The sequence below is a fragment of the Plutella xylostella genome, chromosome 25 (genome assembly GCF_932276165.1).
Source record: "Plutella xylostella chromosome 25, ilPluXylo3.1, whole genome shotgun sequence".
NCBI lineage: Eukaryota > Metazoa > Arthropoda > Insecta > Lepidoptera > Plutellidae > Plutella > Plutella xylostella.
Window position 1 is genome coordinate 3,534,833 of NC_064005.1, and position 24,683 is coordinate 3,559,515.

Genomic DNA, 24,683 nt, shown 5'->3' on the forward strand with positions numbered 1-24,683 from the left:
GGTACCCTCTGGTAGTACGCGTGAATAAAAAAAAATACAAGTATTTTAATCTTTTTTTTTCCCTTGTACTCCCATCTCTTAAAACGTAGTGTTCTTTTCTCTATGGTTGGCTGTTTTTTCAATTTTCTTATTAATTATTAGCATAATCTAGATAAAAACAACTATTTACGCTTGTTTGCAATTAGGAAGAAGTAGAAAAATATTCGTAGTCAAGCTAGGGAAGTTATTCATCGAGTTTATATACAATGTTTAGCGGAACATGAAGCTGGACACATTTTGTCGAATTCGGAGGATGTTTACGCTCGTACAGCGTCTATGACGGGTATGTAACATTGTATTAATTGTAATAATTCATATTTTATTAGTACGAACGCTTCATTCATCAATAAACCTAGGTTTAGAGCCCAAGTCAAACATTGTTTACATACCGCTGGTTGTAGGTTTGAGCTGGTTTAAGTTGAGTCAAACCATAACATTTTGATACTTGAAGTTATATTTGTTGTTTACTTACTAAATTCTCATTCTGTAACTCTGTTTTTCTTAACTTAAGGGTAGTTTCAAATGAGTATTTTTTATTTTATTTTATAGGAGTATCGGACAGTACCGTCTGGCATATTGCAAAAGAAGGCTCTATAATGTAATATTTCTAACTCCTGGAAGAAACAGAACAGGCCGTCTAAAAAGAGAAATTGATGTTTTTACTATGTGTGCCCTTTGTCAACAAATCCGTATATTTTATACAGTTGTAATAACGTTATCTTAATAAATATTTATTGGTTTCACTATAAGCCTTCATATTAATACCTTCTAGCTTGAATAATGAGCTTTTTTGTGGACGGTAAGTTGTTTTTAAATACAGAAATAAGGTAGGTAGTCACAGGCAAAATTTCAAGTATCAAAGTCAGTTTTGTTTCGCTATATAGGGTTGCTACTTGAAAGATAGCTGCGCCCTCATTTAATTTCAGGACTTTATAGTTTCACTGTAACTGTTGCCCACGAGCTAGATTTTTCCATAAAGGACTCTCAGACTTCCACCTAAAATATCGTTTTTATATTTATGCATTGTTGCGATAAATATGTAACTATGAGGATGTAAAAGTGTGAAATGGCAACGAGTTGAGTGGTCTTAATTAGGGTGGATTCACACATTGATTAGTGCGAGTGCGTAGTGATCTTGAGTAGTCTTGACCTAACACATTCTCTAACCACGTACTTTACAACTTGTGAGTCTTGGGACTTAAAGCAAAACTAAAAAGCACTGCCCATGCGTCGTATCCCACGCTACTTAAGCTTACGCTTACAAACACACTAACTGTCCCCCACAATGCTAGTACAAGCGTGAATAATCATACAAAATTTCGTATTTTATACGTCATATTGCGTAAGTGTACGTCGTTTCTAACATTAATGTTTTTAGTTTACCATTAATATAAAATCATAATCGATGGATTTGTAGGTACATCACTTAATATATATTTTTTGCTACTGGCAATAAATTTTAGGATAGACGTGTCATTTAGCAAAACTCGGCTAAAGTCATTTTTTCTCTATCGATGTGGTGAATTTATTCGTGTGAAGTGTAAATTTGATAAATATCCGTGTTTATTTCGTAGCGAAATGCCGGCAGCCGCGGTTGCAAAGCCCGGTGCTGCCCGGGGTAAGGGCGTCTACAATAATACCACAGGCTTCAGCACCCTTATTACTGTCACAGTGCTGTTATTAGCGTGGTTGACCGGCTTTGCATCCCGGCTTTTCGCTGTTATACGCTTTGAGAGCATTATCCATGAATTCGACCCATGGTAAGACATCATAAACTTCCTATAAGAAAGGCTAACAAGTCTCCTTCAACACAGGTTTACTTTAAAAATGGCCTGTTTCAGGTTCAACTATCGGTCGACAGCGTACATGGTTCAGCATGGATTCTACAATTTCTTGAACTGGTTCGACGAGAGGGCGTGGTATCCTCTCGGGCGGATAGTCGGGGGCACAGTGTACCCTGGTCTGATGATCACATCAGGGACCATTCACTGGATACTTCACACTTTAAACATTCCTATTCATATTAGAGATATATGTGTGTTCCTTGCTCCTGTGTTCAGGTAAATCATTGTGCGATTATGTCAATTATTTTTTATGTAAATGGTTTTGATATTGAATGAGTATTTTTGTGTGTTTTAGTGGTTTAACAGCAATAGCGACATACTTGTTGACCTCAGAGCTGTGGTCTCGGGGCGCGGGACTGTTTGCCGCATGTTTTATTGCCATAGTCCCGGGCTACAGCAGTCGGTCTGTAGCAGGAAGTTATGACAATGAGGGAATTGCCATATTTGCCCTTCAGTTCACTTACTGGCTCTGGCTGAAGAGTCTTAAGAGTGGATCTATCTCCTGGTCCATTGCTACTGCCATTTCATACTTCTACATGGTAAGAAACATTAATTTATAATTATAAATTATCCTACTGTAATATTCTATGAAGTTAATAATTAAAATCTAAGTAGTATCTGTGGTCAGTTATATTTTAAATATCAGTATGTTATGTAAACAAATGCTGTGAGGCCACCCTTATCAATTTGTCACTAAATTGTAATATTATGATTCATTAATTTCCATTTCCAACACCAAGATATCCTGAATGTATTTTACAGCAATTTCAACATTTAAAAGTAGCACAAAAATTATAAGCATCTCTGTGTTATATTTAATTATAATAATTAAAGTACCTAATAACATAAACACTTATATTTTAGGTGTCAGCATGGGGCGGATACGTGTTTATCATCAACCTGATCCCGCTGCATGTGTTTGTGCTCCTCATCATGGGGCGGTTCTCCAAGAGGCTGTTCGTGAGCTACTCCGTGTTCTACATCGTGGGGCTTCTCCTCTCCATGCAAATACCTTTTGTTGGCTTCCAGCCAATCAGGACTAGTGAACACATGGCTGCATCTGGTCAGTAAAATGCTTTTACAGTTCTCCCATATTAATAATGCGCATGCAAATCTTCGCAAACTGTCGTATTCCCGGAAACACCCGAATCATTGAATCTTAAGAGCACTTGCATTTTGATCCTTGTTCGAAAGAAATAGTAGTCAATATCATGTGACACATAATCGAAAACAATTTGGGCGGTCGGTGGCTGTCACCGATCAGTCAAGGGTCTCAAGGTCAAGATCAATATTACTTTTGTGGAATTATAAAGAGCTGCAATTACACATCGTTCTTGTTATTTTTTTCAAATGTGAATTTAATTTCAACTTTAATTATTTTTGACGATGCCATATTATGAGGCACATTTAAGAATAAAATATACGTCACATTGATAGACTTCACTTTGCCAATAAAGCCACACCCAAAAGACCAAGTTTGTAATTGTAATATTATTGTGAATGATCAGCACTGTAAATACTTTTGAACTGAGATTTTAATGTAAACATTTTTATTAATGTGAAATAATCAGTGCTGTAAATACTTTTGAACTGAGATTTAATTTTTTTAATATAAACCTGTGTTTTAAATCCATTTCTCCTTATAATATAAACCTTGTGTTATTCAAACCTTCTTTCATCCATCTTTACATCAGCTTCAGTAAGACACTTGAAAAGTACCTACTGTAACATTTTCGAAGTAAATTTTAATATTATGGAATATTATGAATTATTGAATCAAATTTCGTTACTGATAAATTAATTATCTCTTTTAGCACCAATTACATAATTCTACTAAAATTTCATGAAGAAAATGCACTTAACCACTCTAAATACATAATAGTTTTCTAACGCTCGGGAATACGACCGTTGCCGAACAATGACGAAGATTTCTATGTGCATTATCAATTTTGGGGAACTGTACTTTGTTATATTACCAATCATGTATAAATGTATATTATCTATAAATGTGGTGATAAGATAAAGCTATTTTGTAATGTTGGATTATACTAATTACTTTTTTAATATAAACAGTTCCATTTATTTTAATAAAACAGTCATTTTCTCAATAATTTCCTTCACACAATGCCTCTAAAATACCAAAATGTTATGATATTAATGATAATGGAACCGCCAAAATATCTCTTAGAGCCTAAACACTCTGAAGTTCCAATCCATGGGATGTCTCAACTCATGCTCTAAGGTGCTGATTCACAGTTTGTTGCCCTTAAAATATCTATTTAATCCTTCAGGTGTATTTGAGTCTAGCTCTAATGCGCCAAATCACTTTCTCCCCCCCTAAATCACCATCTAATCCTCGCAGGTGTATTCGCACTCCTAATGGCCGTCGGAGCTCTGCTCTACCTGCACAGCCTGGCGCCGCGGGGGCAGTTCAAGCAGCTGCTGGTGGCCGGCGCGCTGGGGGCCGCCGCGCTCGTGTTCCTCGCTGTGGTCGCGCTCACGTATATGGGGGTCATCGCGCCTTGGAGCGGACGGTTAGTGAAGCAGTTCTATTTATGTATGTATTTACTCGTTAAAAATGGCGGCTGTCGGCGCTACAAATAGAGAAGGCCATGTCATAATAGATTAATATTAGCCTATTATGAATCCCAATGGTGTTGGTTTTTAGATACATTCTCCTAAAATTGCTTTCAGGGCATCAACTCGTATTAAATACTTTCCAGCTTCTATCTTTTAAATTTGTTGGTCGAGTCGCGAAAACATACCTTTCACTGCATCCAGAATTAAAAATGAACAAACTACACGAAAACCAACAATCAATCACATACTTAATAAATAAATTCCTACCCCCATCTTCCCAGGTTCTACTCTCTCTGGGACACGGGCTACGCCAAGATCCACATCCCGATCATCGCGTCGGTCTCGGAGCACCAGCCGACCACGTGGTCGTCGTTCTTCTTCGACCTGCACGTGCTGGTGTGCACCTTCCCCGTCGGCCTGTGGTACTGCATCAAGAATATCAATGACGAGCGAGTGTTTGGTGAGTTTTGATTGTGGTTTTTCTTTGAAGTAGTTAAAAGAAAAATGCCAATGTTTAATTTATTTATTCGGTACACATAGGGGAATAAAATCATTGCATATAGATGTGGAATATAAGCATACAAGCCAAAGGAAATAGATTTAATAGTCTTAGGACAAAACTTATTAAGGAACTATGTAATTTGTGTATACAATAAAGTGTTTAAATAAACAAGGAAAACAGTTGTGTTGCTATCCTTCGAATGTGCACTATTACGTGGGAATAATTAAGATACAGGACGGTGTATTAAACCCACTAACATTATTTTACCGTAATCTTACCACTATAATGAGCGTAATGATAAATTATTAGATCAATTTTACGCTCATTATACGAGCACTATTTTATGCCGAAGTTATTACCGCATAAAATATCCACATATACCTATTACCTACTGTGTGGTAATAAAACATGTAGGTATAGTAAATCACTATGCCTATTAATATTGCTTTTACGATATTATTATCCACTTGCACACGACCGGATTTTGTTTACATTAATGATCTACATATCAACAATGATGTACTAGGTACTTAGCATAATTACATTGTACTACTAGATTCAGATTTTATCATGAATGTGATACTATGTAAACAGTATTGAGTACCTACATTGTTCATTTTCCATCCACTGTAGACTGTAGCGTAGATGATGTGTATGATATTACGATGTTGTAGATTTACGAGACGGCAAACATTGTTTCATATACGTAATTATTATGTCTGCCGAAATCACTTACCTATTATTATAACATGCCGGTATGCCTCGGGTTTCCTTGAACGCCATCCAATGCTTGGTATGTATGAAGGTGCCCTCAGGGACGACCATTCATACCGACTTACCGAGCATTGGTTAACTAATTAGAAAACCTGATGCATGCCTCGCCAAAGCATGCGGCCGGTGGGTTACCGGCAGTTATCACTGGCAAATTAAAAAAAACGGGGGTCACGGCATCGCATCCTATGTAGGTAAGGCCGGGGTCTCCTATTTACGCCGAAGGGCGCGTCCAGCGTCACGCCGTAGGCCGCGTCACAATGCTCACTATAGAAATGTACTGATGCGGTCTCCCTCACACGCCGACGTTGGCGCGTAGATGTAGTGAGCATCGTGACGCGGCCTACGGCGGTGACACTTGACGCGACCTACGGAGTAAATAGGAGACCCCGGCCTAAGTAATGTAACTCAGTGACTCAATGAGAGCGAGATATAATATTAAAAACGCATAATGACTTCCATACAAATAAAACATTTCGCTATTCAACCTACAACTCCTCTTCCAGTGGCCCTCTACGCGATCAGCGCGGTGTACTTCGCGGGCGTGATGGTGCGACTCATGCTGACCCTCACTCCCGTGGTGTGTGTTCTCTCCGGCATCGCCTTCTCGATCCTACTGGACTTGGCGCTGCGGGAGGACGAGGCGCCGGCGCCGGCGGTCGAGAGCGCTGATGACTCCAAGAATCTGTATGATAAGGTGAGTGGGCTTGTGTGGCTGGTGGTTTGTGTTTAAAGGCAATGTGATGTAGCGTGTTTGCAGAAATGTGTGTATAAAAAGGTGGACGTAATGCTTCAAGCATTTTCTACCAGTCAACTAACAGGAGGTACAGAAAAGGGATAAATATATAATAACTTACCGTGTTAAAAAAGTATTTGGTCAGATATCAATTAAAATTAAAATGATTTACGCTTTGAATTAAAAAAATTAAGTCATTCCATTTTCAAACATAAAAAACCCATCAACCAGCACGGAGGTTCGCAACCTCAAACTAACCAATCCAACCTCCTTGCAGGCCGGCAAATTGAAAAAGAGAACGCACGAGGCCACGCCCCCCGCCGACTCGGCGCTCGGGATGAACGTGCGTTCAGGAATCCTCATCTCCTTCATGATTCTTCTGATGCTGTTCGCGGTTCACTGCACGTGGGCCACTTCGAACGCGTACTCCAGTCCGAGCATTGTGCTCGCTAGCTACGGCCCTGATGGGTAAGTTTCTACTACTCTAAGTACTTGGATGTATTGTTCTGATGATTCCTCATATGTACCGATGCAACCGACAGAAAAAAAGGCGATCCGTTTAGATTACGCTTATAATAATATGTGCTGAGACCCTAATGGGTGCCACAACACCATAAAACACTGATAGTGCAAATTATAAATCAATAATTGGTAGTGGTGGTTTATCTTTGTTATTGTTGTTAAATAACCATAGGAACGAATTAAATCACGGAGGTTTTTGTCCGGTTGTTAAGTTTTATCCACGTTTTACACATATTTACGATGCTATTTTTATCGTCCATACTGCTTGATAAGCGTTTGATAACCTCATTTAGTTTTACGGCAATCGTTATGCATGAATAAGTTTTCAATAGATATGGATATATAACTAAACAGAGGTTTAACATTTCACCCCTTTATTCATTCCTAATTAGGCATATAATTATGTAATGGATGAATAAGTAAAGCTATGGTGGGTTGATTTGTCCTAAAAACCTAGGCGATATTATACATATAGATCAGATAAATAAAGATCATTAAACTTTTAGTAGTCTGGGTTCAAAATCAATTCACGTGCTTCAATTTATAAATGAAATATTTGTTAGTTGGTATCTCATCAATAAATGAATACATTTTAATGTTACTGTAATATTTTTGTGTCAGATCTCGCAAGACGCTGGACGACTTCCGCGAGGCGTACGGCTGGCTGTCCCAGAACACGGCCGAGGACGCGCGCGTCATGTCCTGGTGGGACTACGGGTACCAGGTCAGAACCCACACCTAGCTTTCCCACTTACTACCATAGACAACCTTTTTACCTTGGACCGACGACCTTATATCCCATTCCACGGGGATAGATATCTGATAGAACCCTTATTACATTCGAATTGGGGTAGTTTTTGTTTGTATCAGATGTCTTCATGGAATGGGATATAGCATTAGCACTTACTACCTTAGACCACCTACTACCTTACTACCTTGGACCGACGACCTTACGTGGGTTGCCGGCGGTGGTGGTGGAAGGCCGAGGACCGTAGTATTGTGGCGCTCCATGGGAGAGGCCCATGTCCAGCAGTAGATGATTATTGGCTGATGATGATGACCTTAGACAAGTAGCCGTTAGTGTACAGTGTTGTGGCGCTCGCTCCTTCGAAGAGGCCTAACCGTAGGTCTATGGCAGTGGATGATTACGGACTGATGATGATGATGATGATGATAACCCATGGTCGTTGCGCAGGGGCGCAAAGGGCCGGAGTGCAATACCGACATTTTTGGGCTGGCTGACAGACAGATTTGACAGACTATGTTAATGCTTGCAGTGCCAAGACTTCATTTTCCACCCTCAAAAATCCCTTTTGATATACTACTATCTATTTGAATGCTTGCTTTATCAAGAAAAAAAAATGTGGCCAAAAGTACGTTACTCGTCTGTCTTCCACTTATAACCTTTCTCACCACCCCTTACCTCCCCAGATCGCAGGCATGGGCAACCGCACCACACTAGTGGACAACAACACATGGAACAACTCGCACATAGCTCTAGTCGGTAAAGCGATGGCGAGCAACGAGTCGGCAGCATACGAGATCATGACCATGCTGGACGTGGACTATGTGCTGGTGATCTTCGGAGGGGCCATAGGCTATTCTGGGGATGACATTAACAAGTTTATCTGGATGGTTAGGATAGCAGAAGGGGAGCATCCTAAGGATATTCATGTGAGTTTGGTTTTAAGTTATGTTCTTTAGAAATATTTTTTACGCTATGTCATTCGAGTGACGACTTGATGCAAGGGATAGGTTAATTTAATGAGCTAGTCAGTGTATAGCACAGAGTCTTTTGAATATTTTTTGATTGAAGCATAGTAATTGGTAGATCAGTCAGTCTAATTCAATTGACCTTTGCAATGATTTGGACGCTCCCGATTGAAACATTAAGTGCCATTATGAAATTTAAATTTGTATAATTATGTTTCAGGAAGCGGACTACTTCACGGAGCGCGGCGAGTATCGGATAGACAACGAAGGATCGAAAACTATGTTGAATTGTCTGATGTATAAGCTATCATATTATCGGTGAGTTATTTTCCCAAATCATTTTCCCTTTTATAAGAGAGAAATTATATTATTGTTATGATTACAACTTATTTGATTGGCTTTAGATTGATATGATCTTGGAGGACGTTTAAGAAAGCGTTTGTATTTATTCTAGCCTTTGTTAACTATCTGGACGGTTACAGACTCGCATATTTTTCAGCGCGTATACGATCGCTTCGGCATACGCGCGCTTTCCAACACGACCTTGTATTGTAATGCGATTGATTGTTATAACGACCGAATGGCGTAGTAGACGACCGAATGGCGTAGTAGACGACCGAATGGCGTAGTAGACGACCGAATGGCGTAGTCAGACGACCGAATGGCGTAGTGGTTAGTGCCCCTGACTACTGAGCCGATGGTCCCGGGTTCGATTCCCGGCTGGGGCAGATATTTGTTTAAACACAGATATTTGTTCTCGGGTCTTGGATGTGCCCGTAAAATGGCAATAGGCCCGCCCCCTATTACATTGGGACTAACATAACACTCTGGCGAAAAGTGGGTGCAGCAATGCACCTCTGCCTACCCCGCAAGGGAGTACATTAGTACAAGGCGTGAGTGCGTGTGTGTGTGTGTGTGATTGTTATAATAACAATAAAATTTATTTAAATAGAAATGGAATATCTCCAATAACCCTGACTTCCTCCCAGATATGACAGCGGCGGCAGTCCGCCCGGCTACGACAAGACGCGCGGCGCGCTGCCCGGCAACCGCGGCTACAAGCTCACCTACCTGGAGGAGGCCTACACCACGCAGCACTGGCTCGTCCGGATATACAGGTAACTACCACAATATCACAGATACCTAGGGAGTAACTGCTTGTTGGCCTAACTTAGGAGCCTAAGAGCGTTTGCCTACCGCTCGCCGCCACCGAGAACGAGATTATTTTCAGATCGAATTTAATAATCGAGTATAATATAGATCGACGGCAACGTGACAGATGTGCGGTCGACACACGGTTAAGTAAAATGTATGTACCGCTACTTCGGCGCCGTCATCTCGTTCTCGGTGACGTGACAGTGACGGCGGCAGTGAACAGGCACTTAGGTTTCATGCAAACAAAAGTACATAATTATATGCCACATTTTTGGTTTTAATTTCTAAAGTCAAGAGCGTCAAACAAACTTACATCCACATTTACATGTTTATTTTATTAGTAGCATCAACCGATATTTATGCCTAATGATCATTTTGATAAGATAACTTTAGAGGTACAGTTTATATTGGTTGTACATAGCTCAGCCATATCTGTTTTTTACAGGGTAAAGAAACCTCATGAGTTCAATCGTCCGAAGCTGCCGGCATCAAAAAGGAGTCTACAGCTATCAAATACTCTTTCGAAAAAGGTAATTGATTTGATTCATTTTATATAACTGCCATTCAACTAACCATTAACTAAACTGACCATATGCTTGTAAATTTCTACATGCTACTTTTGGCTTGTTAAATCTATACTCTCCTGGCGATGACTCAACTTTTCAAATTCCTTCTTCTTAAATGCTCACTGTCTTTTACTTCAGTACTCTATTGGTATCTGATCTATCTTTAAAAGTAATTTATTTATAAAGTAACATATTGGAATTTAGTTTTTTCTTCACTAACACTTACTATATTTACCTATTTCAGCCAGCAATAGGATCTTCTTCAATGGTATAAAAGATCCTTATAATTAATGTGTTGTATGTGTGTGGTGTCTATGTATTGTTTATTTTTTATTAAAAGTGGTCTCGTTTGTCAGCATGCCTTTTTAAGTAATTTGATCGTAAGTATTAGTTTTGGGTAGCTTCCTTACATGTGAATATCATTTAATTAGTCATAGATAAAATTACGTTAGTTCACTGTTGTCCAATATTGAATAGCCGTGGCAAGTCGGTAAAGTCATGTCGGAATACAACTGTTTTCGTACGCAAACACCTGGTATAATGTATAGATGCAGTTAAGTTGGCATGAATATAGTTTTCATAACATATATGCATTCTTTGTATGCTTCTGTCCTTTTTCATCCCACAAAACTTAGCTCCCGACTAACCTACGTATCATTTCCACAGACAACCAGAAGGAGACGAGGCATCCTAAAGAACAAGCCCACAATAGTCAAAGGCAAGAAGATGACTCGACTGGAGTGACGTCACAACCCTAGCCGCGCGGACACCTAGCCGTTTAAGATGTTACTATAGGTGTAGCGCACTCAAGGGCTGCCTTAGGCAGGAGAGCGGACCGGGACGGGACTTATGACGCAATAATATTGGAGCTGTGAATAGGTTTGTGTGCAGTTATAGGAAGAGGTCGCGCCGTCCCCAACGCTCCACTGCTTAAGGTATCTTACGAGACACAGATTGATTTACACAATGCATTTATAAGCTACTTAGAACAATATGGGTTAGTGTGTGAACAGTTTTAACTTGTATGTGCATTGTGTATCTGTTTATTACTTGCGCCGTATAGCTTGAGAAGTCGACAATCTGTATTTAAATTGGCTGTCAGGAAAATATTGTATGCTTATTCCGTATTCTGCCAAAAATGACGAAAATCTTTATAAAACAAGTAATAGAAAAAAGATATAACGACTCTTTCAAGCTATGCGGTGCTAGCGCCAGCTGGCATGAGCGATTATAACATATTTATAAATAACGGCTATGTAAAAACGAATGAAATTAAATTCTCGAGAAAGCTATTTAAAAAGCAACATAATCGTTCGTGCCAACTGGATTTAGATTCAAAATAATTGATACAAGATAATATTTCGTCGTATTAAGTCTTGTTCAAAACCGTGATCCTATTATATCTTGTATCAATATATTTGGATGATTTTTAGTTATCAATCAGTGGTAACATTGCAATGATTTGTGAGGTATAGTGTATAATATATTATGTATCGTATGTATCTATTTATTTTCCTTGGTGTACCTATTCATTCTTACCCGGTGTGTATTTCCTGTAAGTACTTGTACGCTAGTAACCTTACCTTAAAGATTAAAAATTTTTACTCAGTGATTTATTCTATACTAGAGTGTTGTTGTGTAAACTTAGAATTTTATCAGAGGTCATTTGAAATTGCATTTATTCCGGAGCACAAATGTTCAAATTATCAGTGTGATTGATGATGTATTTATTTAGACTTACGGAATGTGCCGTTGGTATGGGGCGTCATGGGAAAGGGCTATTTTTATACGCATACAAATTTTATTAACAGTTGATGAATTTGTATAGCTCTGCGGTAGAGGATGTAGGTTACTATTTGTAAATCACTAGTTCTGCATGTGTTAGAAAGTGCTAGGTATGATCATTGCGTTCCCTGCTAAAGTTGGGAATAGCAATAATTAGTTCATTTTTTATAATACGTTTATCTACAATTCAGCAAACTTACCGAAGTTCAATTTATCTGAGCTGTGTTTGCATTTTGGAGTCCTTAATGAGCGACATATCCATAGACGTGACCTCCGCCGCGCCCGCCCGCCTTGCATTCTTACCACTGACAATAACCTGACGAACGACTGACACCAATTGTAATGTATTGCGTATTTAGTCCAGTAAAATATTGTTTGTTGAAATTTCCCTTTTAGTTGATGTTTTGTCTCTGCGATGTCATTATCAAGGGAGTGTAGGAAACAGGCTGCCCACTGTTTTAAGATCCCGTTCTTTTAGATTCAAAATGAAATGACAATACACTGGTTTGATTGCACACTGGAGTGGTCTGTGCTGCTACGGTCTTTTCTATGACATCGGTTTTAAAGAGAATTTTGTAATTTAACGTCCATTTTAATATTTAATAAGTAGTTTAAAATAATATGTCTAGCAATATTGGTCAAGCAAGTGTTTACTTTGCACGAATGGGATGGAGAAGGGAGATAATTAATTTTGTTTGATGGAAATATTGTGGTTTGATTTTATAAGAGACTGTTTCGCCCCAAATGCTTATTTCTTATCACAATTTTTGTCACACTGTTATTTTCATACGTGTTGAATGGAGAGTATGGTTACTCGAAAATGTGTTCTAAACAGTTTTTTTTTTATCTAAAATGGACGATTGTATAAACAACCGGTGTGGAAGTCCATTTGAAATGTAATTTATTGTATTGTTGCACTGCACTTTGTTTTTCATATTACTTGACAGAGTTTAATTAATCTGTAGATTATCCATTGTGAGTTGACAATGTTCTAAATAAACAATTGAAGAGTAATTTAATGTCTGTTTTTGTTATACCTACATTTTCATGCAGCGTTAGGACTTTTTGAGTGACGTAACACAGTCAACCGTCATGATCATGTTTGAACGTCGCCGATTTACGCACCTCTTACAAAACTTTGTAAGTTCTATACGGCAGAAAGTAATACTTAAAATAGCAGGGCCGTACATACTAGAGAGGAAAACTAATAATGCAAAACGATTTGACAAAACCTTCACTATATATTTATTAATAAAGACAATCTAAAAGATCACGTAATAGTCATTGTCTTAAAATTAGTTAGCCTAATAAATTTATCAATATATATATAATAGATTATTTATTTAATTACTTATTGTTTCAAGGATATGCGAAATTTGTGAAGTCGTCGGAAAAGAACGGCTTCCTAATCGTTGTTCACACGAGCTGTCACACTGACACTGAATATAACAATGAAACTAATTTATATTACCGTTTACACTTAACACCTCCAAATTATGTCTAATTCATGTCTACGAAGAATGGTGCTAATCTAAAAAGGAGTCTACAAATTTGTCAAAGACTGGTATTTTACAGAACATTTAAAATCACAACACAGAGTGTTATATTCATTATCGTGCCATACGCACGAGTATTACATCTATGTCATGTTACAAATACGTATTTAATTTAAGTACATCGAACGTGCAGCGCCGCCTAGCGGCGACCCACGGGACTAGGCTACAGTTGGACTCTGGAAACAGCAATTCAATTATAAAATAGTCCACCGTTCCATTATCTGCAGGTACTTATCCATTTAGGAATCTCCATTCATAGAAATATAGTGGATGCAGTAATGCTACCTTGCAATGCAGTACATTACAAGACGTGACGCAAGATTCTTTCTTGAGGTATAATTATGGAAGTTCCTACATGGATCTGAAAAGTGCGTTTTACATACATATTCTAGAATCCAATACAAAATTAGAAGAATATATATTATTATAATCCATCCATTTACTTATAGACTTACACATAAGTATTAATAATACTTTACCATAATATTCAATTTAAGCCGCTGTGACACAATTTGTGTTATGTACATAAAGTGCTCAATAGTATATAACAAAGTAAGACAGAATACAACTATTAACTTGATAACATTTAAGTAGATAAGTAAAGAAATACAGAATAATAATATTGTAATTAAATTAAATGCTACGAGTGGCTACGGGCTACGAAATTTCGTAGCGCTACAAGCTACGTCGTAGCGAGTCGTAGCGAAGCCGCTACGAACCGGCGGCGTAGGCTCTAAGATTACAGGAAATTTCGATGAGTGATTAATTTAGGCATTCATGGCTTTAAAAATATTCTTAGTATAAAGTAAACCTAGGTTTGTTACGTCATCAGATGAAATAATGAAATATTTTCGTCTAATTATTTTTTTATTTAAATAGAATTGACTTTCAGTTATTATCATTTCATGATCATTAAAATGGTTATTGCGAGGAGTATCTGGATATTTGAAACTCTAAATTTTAAGAATGTAAGGCCAGATGGTAACTCATACGAGTATGATCTATTTATTTATATTATAGTTAGAACTATTACTTATGTAAGTATTTTAATTTGTTTGAATGTAATCTTTGATTTATGGCTAGTATTTAATATAAAATAATTATTAATTATCTCATCTACGTAACTACCTAGTCCAATCGTTTAAAAATCGAGTAGAAATTGTAAACGAACAGAAAACGCTGGTTTAAAAATTAATCTGTAAGGCACTTTCATAATAAATTTTACAATAAGATTTTTCTCTCAACAATCTCACATTTAATATTATGAAAGATAACTGTATGTACCTAATTTAGTTCTAGCACTGCATAAACGGGAAACCAATAACAGGTATTATGTTGCCATAGATCTGGGGCTCATATTCTATAACTAATCTGAACCATTTTGTAATCTTCTCATACATATTGTACCTACTTATTCAAAAATGTCGATACAGCTCGCGATCTATCATGTGATTTTATTTTGTTTATATCGTATTGTTACGATGTTGATTTGTGGCAAGCAAGAGTGACATTAAGGTGACTTTAGCCGCTCGCTTCTGGTGAGATTGGTTGTGGAATAGGAGCCTGTCTAGCGCCAATGCATCAGCGTAGCGAAACGCTCTGTTGCACTGCTTATGCAGGTAATTTTATATTATGTCGTATTATAGAATAGAACAAAATACATTAATTTTATATTATATGCTGCGTACTGCAAAATAAATATATGCAGGTATTAGATTTTTAAAACTTTCCTAATAACTAGGAGTATTGTTCATAAATTTTGGAGGGACTTGTCTTTAATAAATATTTACTGTTAGATGTGATGTTGGTTTGTTGAAAGTACCGACTTGATTGTGAAAAAATATGTTGTCCTCTATTTTATTTAAGAAAATAACTTGTCTGAATTTATCTACTAAAATAAGTAAGTTCCTAACTTTAAAGGTGGTAAATAGACCTTTTAAGTTTGAATTTTTCAGAGAGTACCTTAAATACAGAGAGCAATACTTAAATAGGCTTAATTTGGCTTTTGCCTAAATCTTAAATAAATTATTTACCTAAGTGCCACCTCTTGTTATTATATATTCTCACTCTTATGTTAATTTTACTAATTTGGCAGATTTCCCATAAGTATTGGCATATTTTGGCACGTCCGTAAACATAAAATAAATAGAATAATTAACTAATCCAGAAATAGATTTGATCTATAACATTTAGTTAAGACACAACACAACCGACTAATCACATAAGTTAGTAAATAGTTTGTTACTTTAGATCATTTGTGCGACTAATATTCAGTATCTGAATTAAGAATATTAATAGACTACTTTTGAATAGACATCAACATCTTGACGAGCACATTAAGAATACATTAAATACGACTAAGTACCATAAAATATGTCCTCATGTTATTTCATTTATTTTGATTTCAAACTGTAGCGTTTTTATAGGTTCTTATTACAATTCAGCTGATTCCAACAAGCGAAGATAATAACCTAAACCAGCTGAAAGTAGATTGAGTACTTTTTATAATAGATTTAATGAGGACATCTTTCACATATTCGTTTTTAATGTATTTATTTAATATGACTCCTAATTCAGAGACTGTCTTGGAGACTGTTGCTAAGTAGATATTTGAAAAATAACGTTTATTTATCTGCATTTTGTTGTACACAGGTACATGTGGAAGGAAAATGAACAGCTCCAACTTGACCTATTGAATATTTACTTATAATATATCCACTATTGACTTTTTTTTTGCAAATTTTACTATTATACTTATAATTAAGTAAGTACAAGAAATGTAGATAAAACGTTGTCATTCAATAAAATCATACACTAATCAGATTGTATCTGCAATAAAATGTTTTGGCACATCTAAAGAAGTCCCTAATACGTTTGAAGAAAAATACTCTAAATGTCGCTTCACAATTCCATCTAGATAATAATTATAATGTTAGTAGCCTAAATTATCGTTTAAGTAAGGGGGTTTAAAACATGTCTTTTACAAGGAATTATCTATGTGTGAAAATTAATAATGAGTATACGATTACAATGAGTTGTTAGAAAATACATGGGAAGACGACAAAAGAGTCACAACTAAGACACTTCACAACCACGAATTCATATTGTTTTAATTCCAAATACAGGGGCAGTGAGTCCGTTCATTTGGTAAAGATACAAAATACAATGTTTCCAATGAAATAGATAATCTATTGTAAATAATTTTGAGCATTAAATGAGTGTTTTGTACATTGAATATTCGTTTGAGCCGGCCGAGTGGCGCCGTCCCCGGGGTGTTTACTTAGTCAAACATACATTTATCACAACACGTAGTACAGTTAATTTACATCAAGTAAAATTATTTATGTACCTAACACTATCAAATTATATTACCTAAGTAGAAACAGATCAAACAACAACAAGAACAGGGTGTCTCATATCAACAACATTTAATAATTGAGCACATAAATATTAAAATTTTACTAAATATACAACTCGCTGGCTTCAATTTCAAGTAATCAGGGTGATATGTGACTACGGGCTCTGAAGCGTTTCACAACAATAATGTAATAAATAACTTAGTTCTAAAGTTAGAAAAAGGTAACAAAATATAATAGACTAAACGATCTTCGGTTGTTTCAGCCAGTACAGTGTACCTATTACAAACATGTTTTGATAAATTTTAGCGATTTTCAGATTCAAAAATGTATTGAGTTTGACACTTATTACTCCGTAAATGTTATTTCGTTTTGGCTTCGCGATAGGGCCACAGTACCTTTTAGTAGTAGTATTGAGCCGTAAAAGTATGTACAATGCACATGGCCTAAAGACATAAAACGTAACAAAAATATTAACTAGTAATGAGCAAATGATAACGAGCTAGGCTCTGTAAATGAAAAAAATAATTAATAAAGAAACGAGGTAGTGCATAGGAGTAACTCTCTGTATTCGACTTTGGTTTACAGAATGATAAATGATCGTAAGTACTTGAGACAAACAAGAAGGCGATGAGATGGCACGCAGCTCGTGCTCACACTGTAGTGTAACACTACACAAACTCACGTTCATATTAATTAGTCGTTTTTACATCATATAAAAAGTTTATAAACAACTATCTATTCCTATATTTCAATCATTATGTAAGTATACAAAATATTTATTAACGTTCTCTTCCAAGATTTTATAGAATTTCTAAACTGTCGATTTAAATTTAATTTTAAATTTAGGTATTTAATTCAAACTACCTCTCCTCTAGCTGCTATTTACTACGCTCTCCATTTCTTAGTTCATTTTAAATTAAATATTTATATATGTATAATTCTAATCCGTATCATAAAAAGTAGTAAATGCTTAAACGTCAGCATTAGTCCAAGTCCGTGGGAACTGGCGAATTGAATTGTTCCTAAAGAAGGCAAGGCTCGTGATCAGAGTGGCAGTGTCCGTCACTAGTCACCGGCAGGACGTGGGGCGCCGGTGGGTGACGCACTGACGGAGCCCGCGCCGCCCGAGTCTCTGAAGGACTCTTGTAGAAAGCAGCGCCGATTTAATGATAGGAATGAGTATTGTACCGCGGAGCCTCGCCGCCTGCTACTGGGCAGGGTTACCGGGCGAGGGGTCTGATCTGTCCACCTTTTCAAAAGGCTTTTCGAGTTTAGGCCTCTTGGGCTCGGCGTCCAGAGGCCGGTGCGACTTCATGTGCGCGCTACGACTTTTAACTTTGTTAAATACTCTGAAACACAACAGGGTACACGATTAGAAACAGCAAAACAATAATCTCAAAGCCAAACCAAACGAAAGGATGAAAACGAAAGCGGAATCGAGAAAAAGCAAGGCGAAAAGCGTTAGTCCTAGCGAAAATAACTATGTTAATGACGTTGTTACAGAAAATGTTTTAAGTTAGATCTTAACCCTACAGTAATAATACTAAATTAATGACATTAATTGCTATTCATCTAAGAAATGGACATAAATTCATTGGCTTAGACATAATTAGGTATTTTATAATTATGCAATACAAAATATTTCACAATTCATATTTACAAAGTATCTACTTATGTAGTTTAGATCGATGTTTAACTATTATTTCGAATTATGCTAACAAAAATTACCGTCTATGCAAAAACATTTATATTATGAAAGTGACTGATTTGATTACGAGTAAAACATCAACGTTACGCGTAATTCAACACATAGATGGCCGCGAGACCGCAGACACTAAATGAACACTTCCATACATACAACGAACATTTAATATTATTTATTAAAATATAACATCAAACATGTTTACCTAGCCTGTGCAAAATATCGTCTCTTCCATTTTAGTATTAGTTGTGTACTAAAAAGCCGTAGCTATATGGTTTTTTCTTAGTTTGCTAACACACAAGTAGATAGTTAATCTAAAGTATTTGATTTCACTGCCGCTACAGAAACGCGTAAGATCGCTAAAGCAACTTCAAATCATGTTTCGCACTAATGGCAAAGGCGTTTTTTGGCGATTTTTTGGAAGCGTTTAATGGTGGTACTCCTTGAGACCCCTACACTTACTTCCCACATATCTTGCAAGGATACTCCTCGCCTTCGTACGTTACAGGAGACGACACGCTCGAGGGGGCCTGCGCTACGGACCCCGCGCTTACGGAACCCTGAGTGCAACAATAAGGGTGTAAATACACGGTTACCCTTTGGGTGGACTTAGAGATATAAACATGAGGTTTTTGGCTTCGTTGTCGGCGTCAGCGCTTACTTGTGTGGACGAGCCCGCCTCCGGCACCCAGCTCTGCATGAAGAACGATTTGTAGTCTTTGGTCACTTTCTTCCAGAAGTAGTAGAATTGTATGCATTGTTTCGAGTCTTTTGTTCTTATCTGGAATAGACAAAATAACTTTAAGATACACATTTAAAGTAATTGTGAACTAAACTTATCTGCTATAGAAACGATCATGTTTGTCATTACTATTAATATTTGTATCTGGTAGCGGTTGGATGAAAAAGTTTTGCAGATGTAAATTATGGGTCTTCCTGGATCATATCACAATCCAGCAGTATAGGAGTATTACCTCCAGAATTGTTGGCTACACAATAATAAACTTACCAGCTGCGCAATCCTGTAGAAGTCCTTATCATAGTGCCTCAAGCCGGCCAGGAAGGCCTCCACCTCCTCGGGCGCCCAGCGCTGCTCGAAGGGCGTGGCGGCGGCGGGGCGCGACATGAGGCGCAGCGTGGCCGCGCGCACGTCGCCCCCGCACTCGCCCAGCGTCTGCAGCGCGAACTCGCGCGAGTGCCCGCCCACCGGCATCGCCGCGCACATCGCCAGCTCCATGAACATGCGCACTGCGGAGACAGGATAGTAATAGTTGAAATATGTTTTAGGGCAAGAAGACCAAGCTCTGCGTCGCACTTGCATTGTGTTCCATCCAGAAAATTGATAGCTGTATTGGCGACATTGAATAGTTAATATATTGACACAGAATTCAGTATTGTGTACATTGTAGTAGCTGATTCGAATAAAGTTTGTTCCGGATGAATAAATGCCAGCGGAATGAAAGGGTTAGTTATTATATCCATCTGTACTGCAGTCTACAGCGACTTCAGGATCATTACCGGACTGGAAGTTTATCATTCCTTTCATAAGTACGAGACCTACACATACACAATGTGCCTGTTATACCAACCTTCGTTGTCATCGAGTCGGTCGTTGATGCCGGGGTCCCACAGCAGCTGCTCGGCCTGGCGGTGCAGGTCGAGGCGGTCGCGGCACGGCGCCGCGCTCAGCGCCGGGATGTCCGCCTGGAACTCGCGCCCCACGTTGATCTGCGGCGGCCGCGGCGCCTCCAGCTGGCTCGTCTCGCAGTCTAGGGTTGGGATGCCTGGAATATATGATATACAACCGTATAATAACTTCCTTCATCCGTAGTTTTGAAGCACGGATGACAAAATTATAGAGATCGCGGGTTTGACGAATACGGAGAAGAAGATTACCTGTAGACCCTGTAGTGTTTACAGAATACATATAAAATTGCACACTCCGTTGCATTACTATCATAATTGGAATGGATGACCAACAAGACCAGTCAGATCACAAGAGTAAGATGCATGCATGATTGCTTATCATGCCGATAAGACAGCATAAGCCATCACACTTTTGATGTTTGGTAACACCATCGGTCACCGTCCACTCACATTCTAAGCAATTGAACAAGCCACATACCTGCAGTGAGCTCAGCGAAGGTGCCGGGCCCGTCTCTGTCAGGCGGCAGCAGCGGCTGCGGCGTGTAGTGGTTGGCCAGGCGGCGCATGCGCGAGCGGTAGGGGCCGGCGGGCGACGCGCGGCGCTTGCGGCGGGGCGAGGCGGGCACGCTGCTGGGGCTCAGGAACACGGCTGGGACGGTGTCGCGCCCTTCTACGCATACCTGGACATTAGGGGTGTGAAAATTAGCAGATTGTCTAGATCTTCGTTGAGGAAATGGGGGGGAATCGGTTATTTCAAATATTGAGATCTCCGACCCCGATTCCCGCCAAACGGAGGGGTTATGACAAGTGACCTTTCAGATATGGAAGAAGTTCATATTTAAGAGTTTACGGTCAGTTGGTTAATTAACTCTATTTTTTAGATTTATTCATTATATCTATGAAATAAGATGAACTACATAACACAAGTAAAAACATACCTGAAGAGACGAGCTGTCCTGCTGATTGGGCGTGTGCCAGTGAGGCAGCGCGGAGGTGGCGGTGGAGGTGCTCGGCAGCCTCTGTTGCCGGAACAGGAACCTCTGGTGGGTGAAGTTCCGTGGACTGCTGGACAGAAGCGGGTCTTCGGAGTTGAGCATGATGCGGCGCGACGTTGGCGATGGGTCGAGCGTGAACGCGTCCAGAGATCCGCATTCTTCTGGAAGAACTTCTTCTAGAGCTTCTTCCACCTGAAGAAGGGAGAAGATTCATGAGACTGTAAAATAGCCACTGTACTGATAGGTATACTCTATTTTTTAATATGTTATGCTTACCTCTTCTTGACTAGACATGGTGGCAGTGAAAAAGGCAGCTGAGAGCGGTGATGAGGCACGAGGGGCAGTGTGGGGCGACTGGGCGTCGAGGGACGAGGGCGGGGTGGGGTAGGCGACGCCTGGCGACGCCGCGGCGTGGCCGGAGTACGCCCCGCCCGGGGACGTGGCGGTGAACGGCAGCCCGGGCGAGTCACCCGTCGAGTACGACAGGCCGGGGGAGGTAGCGTAGCCGATACCCGGGGAAGGCACAGGGGACCCGCCGTGGCATGCGCCGAAGTCCGCCAGAGACTCGGGCAGCGGCGAGTTGAGGACGGCGGCGAGGCGCCGGCTGGAGGGAAACGTGACTGGCGACCGCTCCCTGATGGACGCCGCAACAGTGGCGTAATCTTCTAAAGACGCCAGCTCTTCCAGGTGTTCCGGAGTGGTTGTGAACTGGAACGCGTCTTCGTTCAGGGCCGGTGAGAAGTAGCCGTCGTCGGAATGGAACGAAACGCCGAAGAAGTCTTGCCGGAAACTCGTATCTTGTTGCGGAGATACTTGACCGGGATCTGAAGCTGATCTTTTTACCACCTGTAACAACAAACGTGCTGTAAAATTGTGTTCAAATCCATCTGCTGGTTGAAAGATAAAACCCATAAATTACTTAGTCAGATTACGTGAATGAAACTCTACCTTAGTGCTTCCCTTCTTCAGCAGCTCAATGAGCGTGGAGTCCCTGGGCCCGGCGTGGGGCAGCACAGGCGGGGCGCGCGGGGAGGCGAAGGGCGAGGCGGGGGAGGCGGCGGCGGAGCGTGACGTCAGCGGCGGCGGCGCGGGCGCAACGAACCCCGCCCGTGATGTGGAGGGCTCTGATGATGTGCCTGCTGCAAGTGAGTTGCTGTTAGCTTTTTTGGCCATAAAATAGGTAATAAACGCATTTGTGCCGGCGGTAGATGGTTAAGATAGACACATTGAGATGCTATGTGGTTGGCATGAAAACTCCATTGAAAAAAGGCGATCTTCCGACAAAGCTGAGTAACCAACTTACTCTGCAAGAAACCGTCTATTGATAGTGCTGCTGCTAGCTGGGATACTTCGTTACCGATATAGTTTCTCATAAATTGTTTGGTGACCGTTAAAATCTTTTGCTTATTTCTGATCAGCGACTCCTGTTACTCGAGATCGGTACTTCTACATACCTGAGGCAGCAGCGGCGGCGGCGGCGGAAGCCCCGCGGCGGCTGATGATCTTCTCCTCGATGAGCGCGCGCACGGACACCGACGCCGTCTGCAGCGGCGGGCCCGGCGCCTCCTTCTTGTCCAGCTTCTTGCTGTCTGAGTCCTGGAGTAGAGGGTGCGTTAAATAAGCTTTGGTGTCTCATGGCATGGTAATTGTTGGGGGTGTCGCAAGTCCAGCCGTTTACAGCATCATGGAAAGTTTTTTTTACATTCAAGACTAGGTCATCATGACCGAATATACAAAGTAGATTTTTACACGTGGTGAAATTTTATCAGTGTACCGGATAATTCGACATTCTCAATAGGAATGCAGCAATTTTTTATAAGGAATTATGATTCTTTCTGCAAATATTTATGACGTTATTAGATTATTATTATTTAACTCTTTATTATACTAATCATCATCATCATCAGCCAATAATCATCCACTGCTGGACATAGGCCTCTCCCAAGGAGCTTTATTATACTAATATTATCATAAATAAAACGGATCATAACGGACTTAAAAACTGATTGCCTTTCTCATGAACATTGATTGATTGATTTAATAAATATCACAATACTTAAAAGCTACGTTACACACCTTTTTGAAGTACCCGCCATGCAGTCGCATATGGCCATTGAGGGCGGGGATGTTCTTGAACTTGCGATGGCACAGGTTGCATTCCACCGGCTTGACCTCATTGGAGCGCCCGGAGGCCCCCGCGCCCCCCGCAGCCCCCGCACCGCCCCCGCTCCCCGCGCCGCTCGACGCGCCGCTCGTGCTGCAGTGCTGACGTTGCTGAGACTGGTGAGGAAGAAGAGAGTTGTAGAAAAAGTCTAACTTCCGTGTTTTTTGTATTGGATGGATATTGGTACATCAGTGAGATCCATACAAGTTACGTCACATTTGACAAGCGACCGAGACGCTAGGATTGTTAATTGCTAACGTTCGGTGGTGGTAACCCTACTGGTATTTTGAAAAAGAAGTGAATCTATTAGGTATGCTAGGGCTAGGTTAGCCATCAGACCCTACGCCAAAAGCTCAAGTAGCAGGAATAAATTAATCTGAATACTGTTTTAAATAGGTGGAATAATAAAAACGATTGCATCAATCTTCAATGGCTCAAACATTCACTCAAGAACCCTAAATCTTACACCAAACCCGTCTCGCGGCACTCAGCGCAAAACTTCCATTCGTGTAATTGAAAAGTGTGAATTTTTAAATTGTTCGCCGAGTGCGGTCGTTGGTGACGCACTGCAGTTACTCATTCAACTAGAATTTTAATTAGTTGCGGATTTCCGTCGCACCCACCACGGCGCTTTACAACTGGCAACACTGGCAACCATTGTTCCCTCAAACATTGCCACATCATCTGTTAAATTGCCCCGTGGCCACGGCTGATAGATAATAGAATATCGCTTACACATTTTGCGCCGTTCACCTCTTTGTTTTTACTCACCGTGCAGCCGTATGTGTGCGTTAATTAATTTTAGGGGCATAGGTTTACATAGCGGCAACGTAAAAAGAGTAGGTAAGCTAAAAATGAAAACTTAATTAAATGTTAAACCGTACATTCTACTACGTAGATGCACTCCCTGACAAATGAAGACTTACTAAGTACTTACACTCTTAAATATAGCTTTAAAAAATTGTTGAAAATGATAAAGTAAACCGAAAGTGTACCTTCTGTGCCTATTTAGAAAGTGTCATACTTATTTTTGCGTCACAGTGAATG

General features: G+C 39.7%; 2 protein-coding genes across 3 annotated transcripts in view; one reads left to right on the top strand and one right to left on the bottom strand.

The window, feature by feature from the left end:
- The first annotated feature begins 1,504 nt into the window (after positions 1 to 1,504).
- On the top strand, positions 1,505 to 13,227 carry LOC105380797 (dolichyl-diphosphooligosaccharide--protein glycosyltransferase subunit STT3B). Of its 2 annotated transcripts, XM_011550401.3 has the most exons (15): positions 1,505 to 1,799; positions 1,881 to 2,099; positions 2,179 to 2,422; positions 2,748 to 2,946; positions 4,246 to 4,417; positions 4,745 to 4,923; positions 6,243 to 6,433; positions 6,750 to 6,940; positions 7,616 to 7,718; positions 8,426 to 8,668; positions 8,928 to 9,025; positions 9,697 to 9,825; positions 10,308 to 10,392; positions 10,673 to 10,696; positions 11,095 to 13,227. In XM_011550401.3, exons 1-15 carry the CDS (start codon positions 1,618 to 1,620, stop codon positions 11,170 to 11,172), a joined length of 2,337 nt encoding a protein of 778 aa, XP_011548703.2. In that variant the 5' UTR covers positions 1,505 to 1,617; the 3' UTR covers positions 11,173 to 13,227. The 2 variants fall into 2 exon arrangements, with proteins under 2 accessions (XP_011548703.2, XP_011548704.2); XM_011550402.3 differs by lacking the exon at positions 10,673 to 10,696.
- A 4,234-nt stretch (positions 13,228 to 17,461) lies between these two features.
- LOC105380823 (zinc finger protein 541) overlaps positions 17,462 to 24,683 on the bottom strand; it is a 168,931-nt gene continuing 161,709 nt past the window's right edge. The window contains exons 13-23 of the mRNA XM_048630388.1: positions 23,549 to 23,752; positions 22,927 to 23,068; positions 22,421 to 22,611; positions 21,749 to 22,318; positions 21,416 to 21,664; positions 20,956 to 21,157; positions 20,420 to 20,614; positions 19,840 to 20,078; positions 19,492 to 19,611; positions 19,293 to 19,390; positions 17,462 to 18,477 (exon numbers count right to left, since the gene is read on the bottom strand). Coding sequence (XP_048486345.1) covers positions 18,336 to 18,477; positions 19,293 to 19,390; positions 19,492 to 19,611; positions 19,840 to 20,078; positions 20,420 to 20,614; positions 20,956 to 21,157; positions 21,416 to 21,664; positions 21,749 to 22,318; positions 22,421 to 22,611; positions 22,927 to 23,068; positions 23,549 to 23,752 — 2,352 coding nt within the window. The 3' untranslated portion in view covers positions 17,462 to 18,335. The remainder of the gene's footprint in view (positions 18,478 to 19,292; positions 19,391 to 19,491; positions 19,612 to 19,839; positions 20,079 to 20,419; positions 20,615 to 20,955; positions 21,158 to 21,415; positions 21,665 to 21,748; positions 22,319 to 22,420; positions 22,612 to 22,926; positions 23,069 to 23,548; positions 23,753 to 24,683) is intronic.

Excerpts from the sequence above, each read along its gene's own strand:
- LOC105380797 (XM_011550401.3), top strand. The coding sequence starts at position 1,618 with ATGCCGGCAGCCGCGGTTGCAAAGCCCGGTGCTGCCCGGGGTAAGGGC. Across the intron at positions 1,800-1,880 it reads ATCCATGAATTCGACCCATG|GTTCAACTATCGGTCGACAG; the intron begins GTAAGACATCAT and ends GGCCTGTTTCAG. Across the intron at positions 6,434-6,749 it reads CCAAGAATCTGTATGATAAG|GCCGGCAAATTGAAAAAGAG; the intron begins GTGAGTGGGCTT and ends ACCTCCTTGCAG.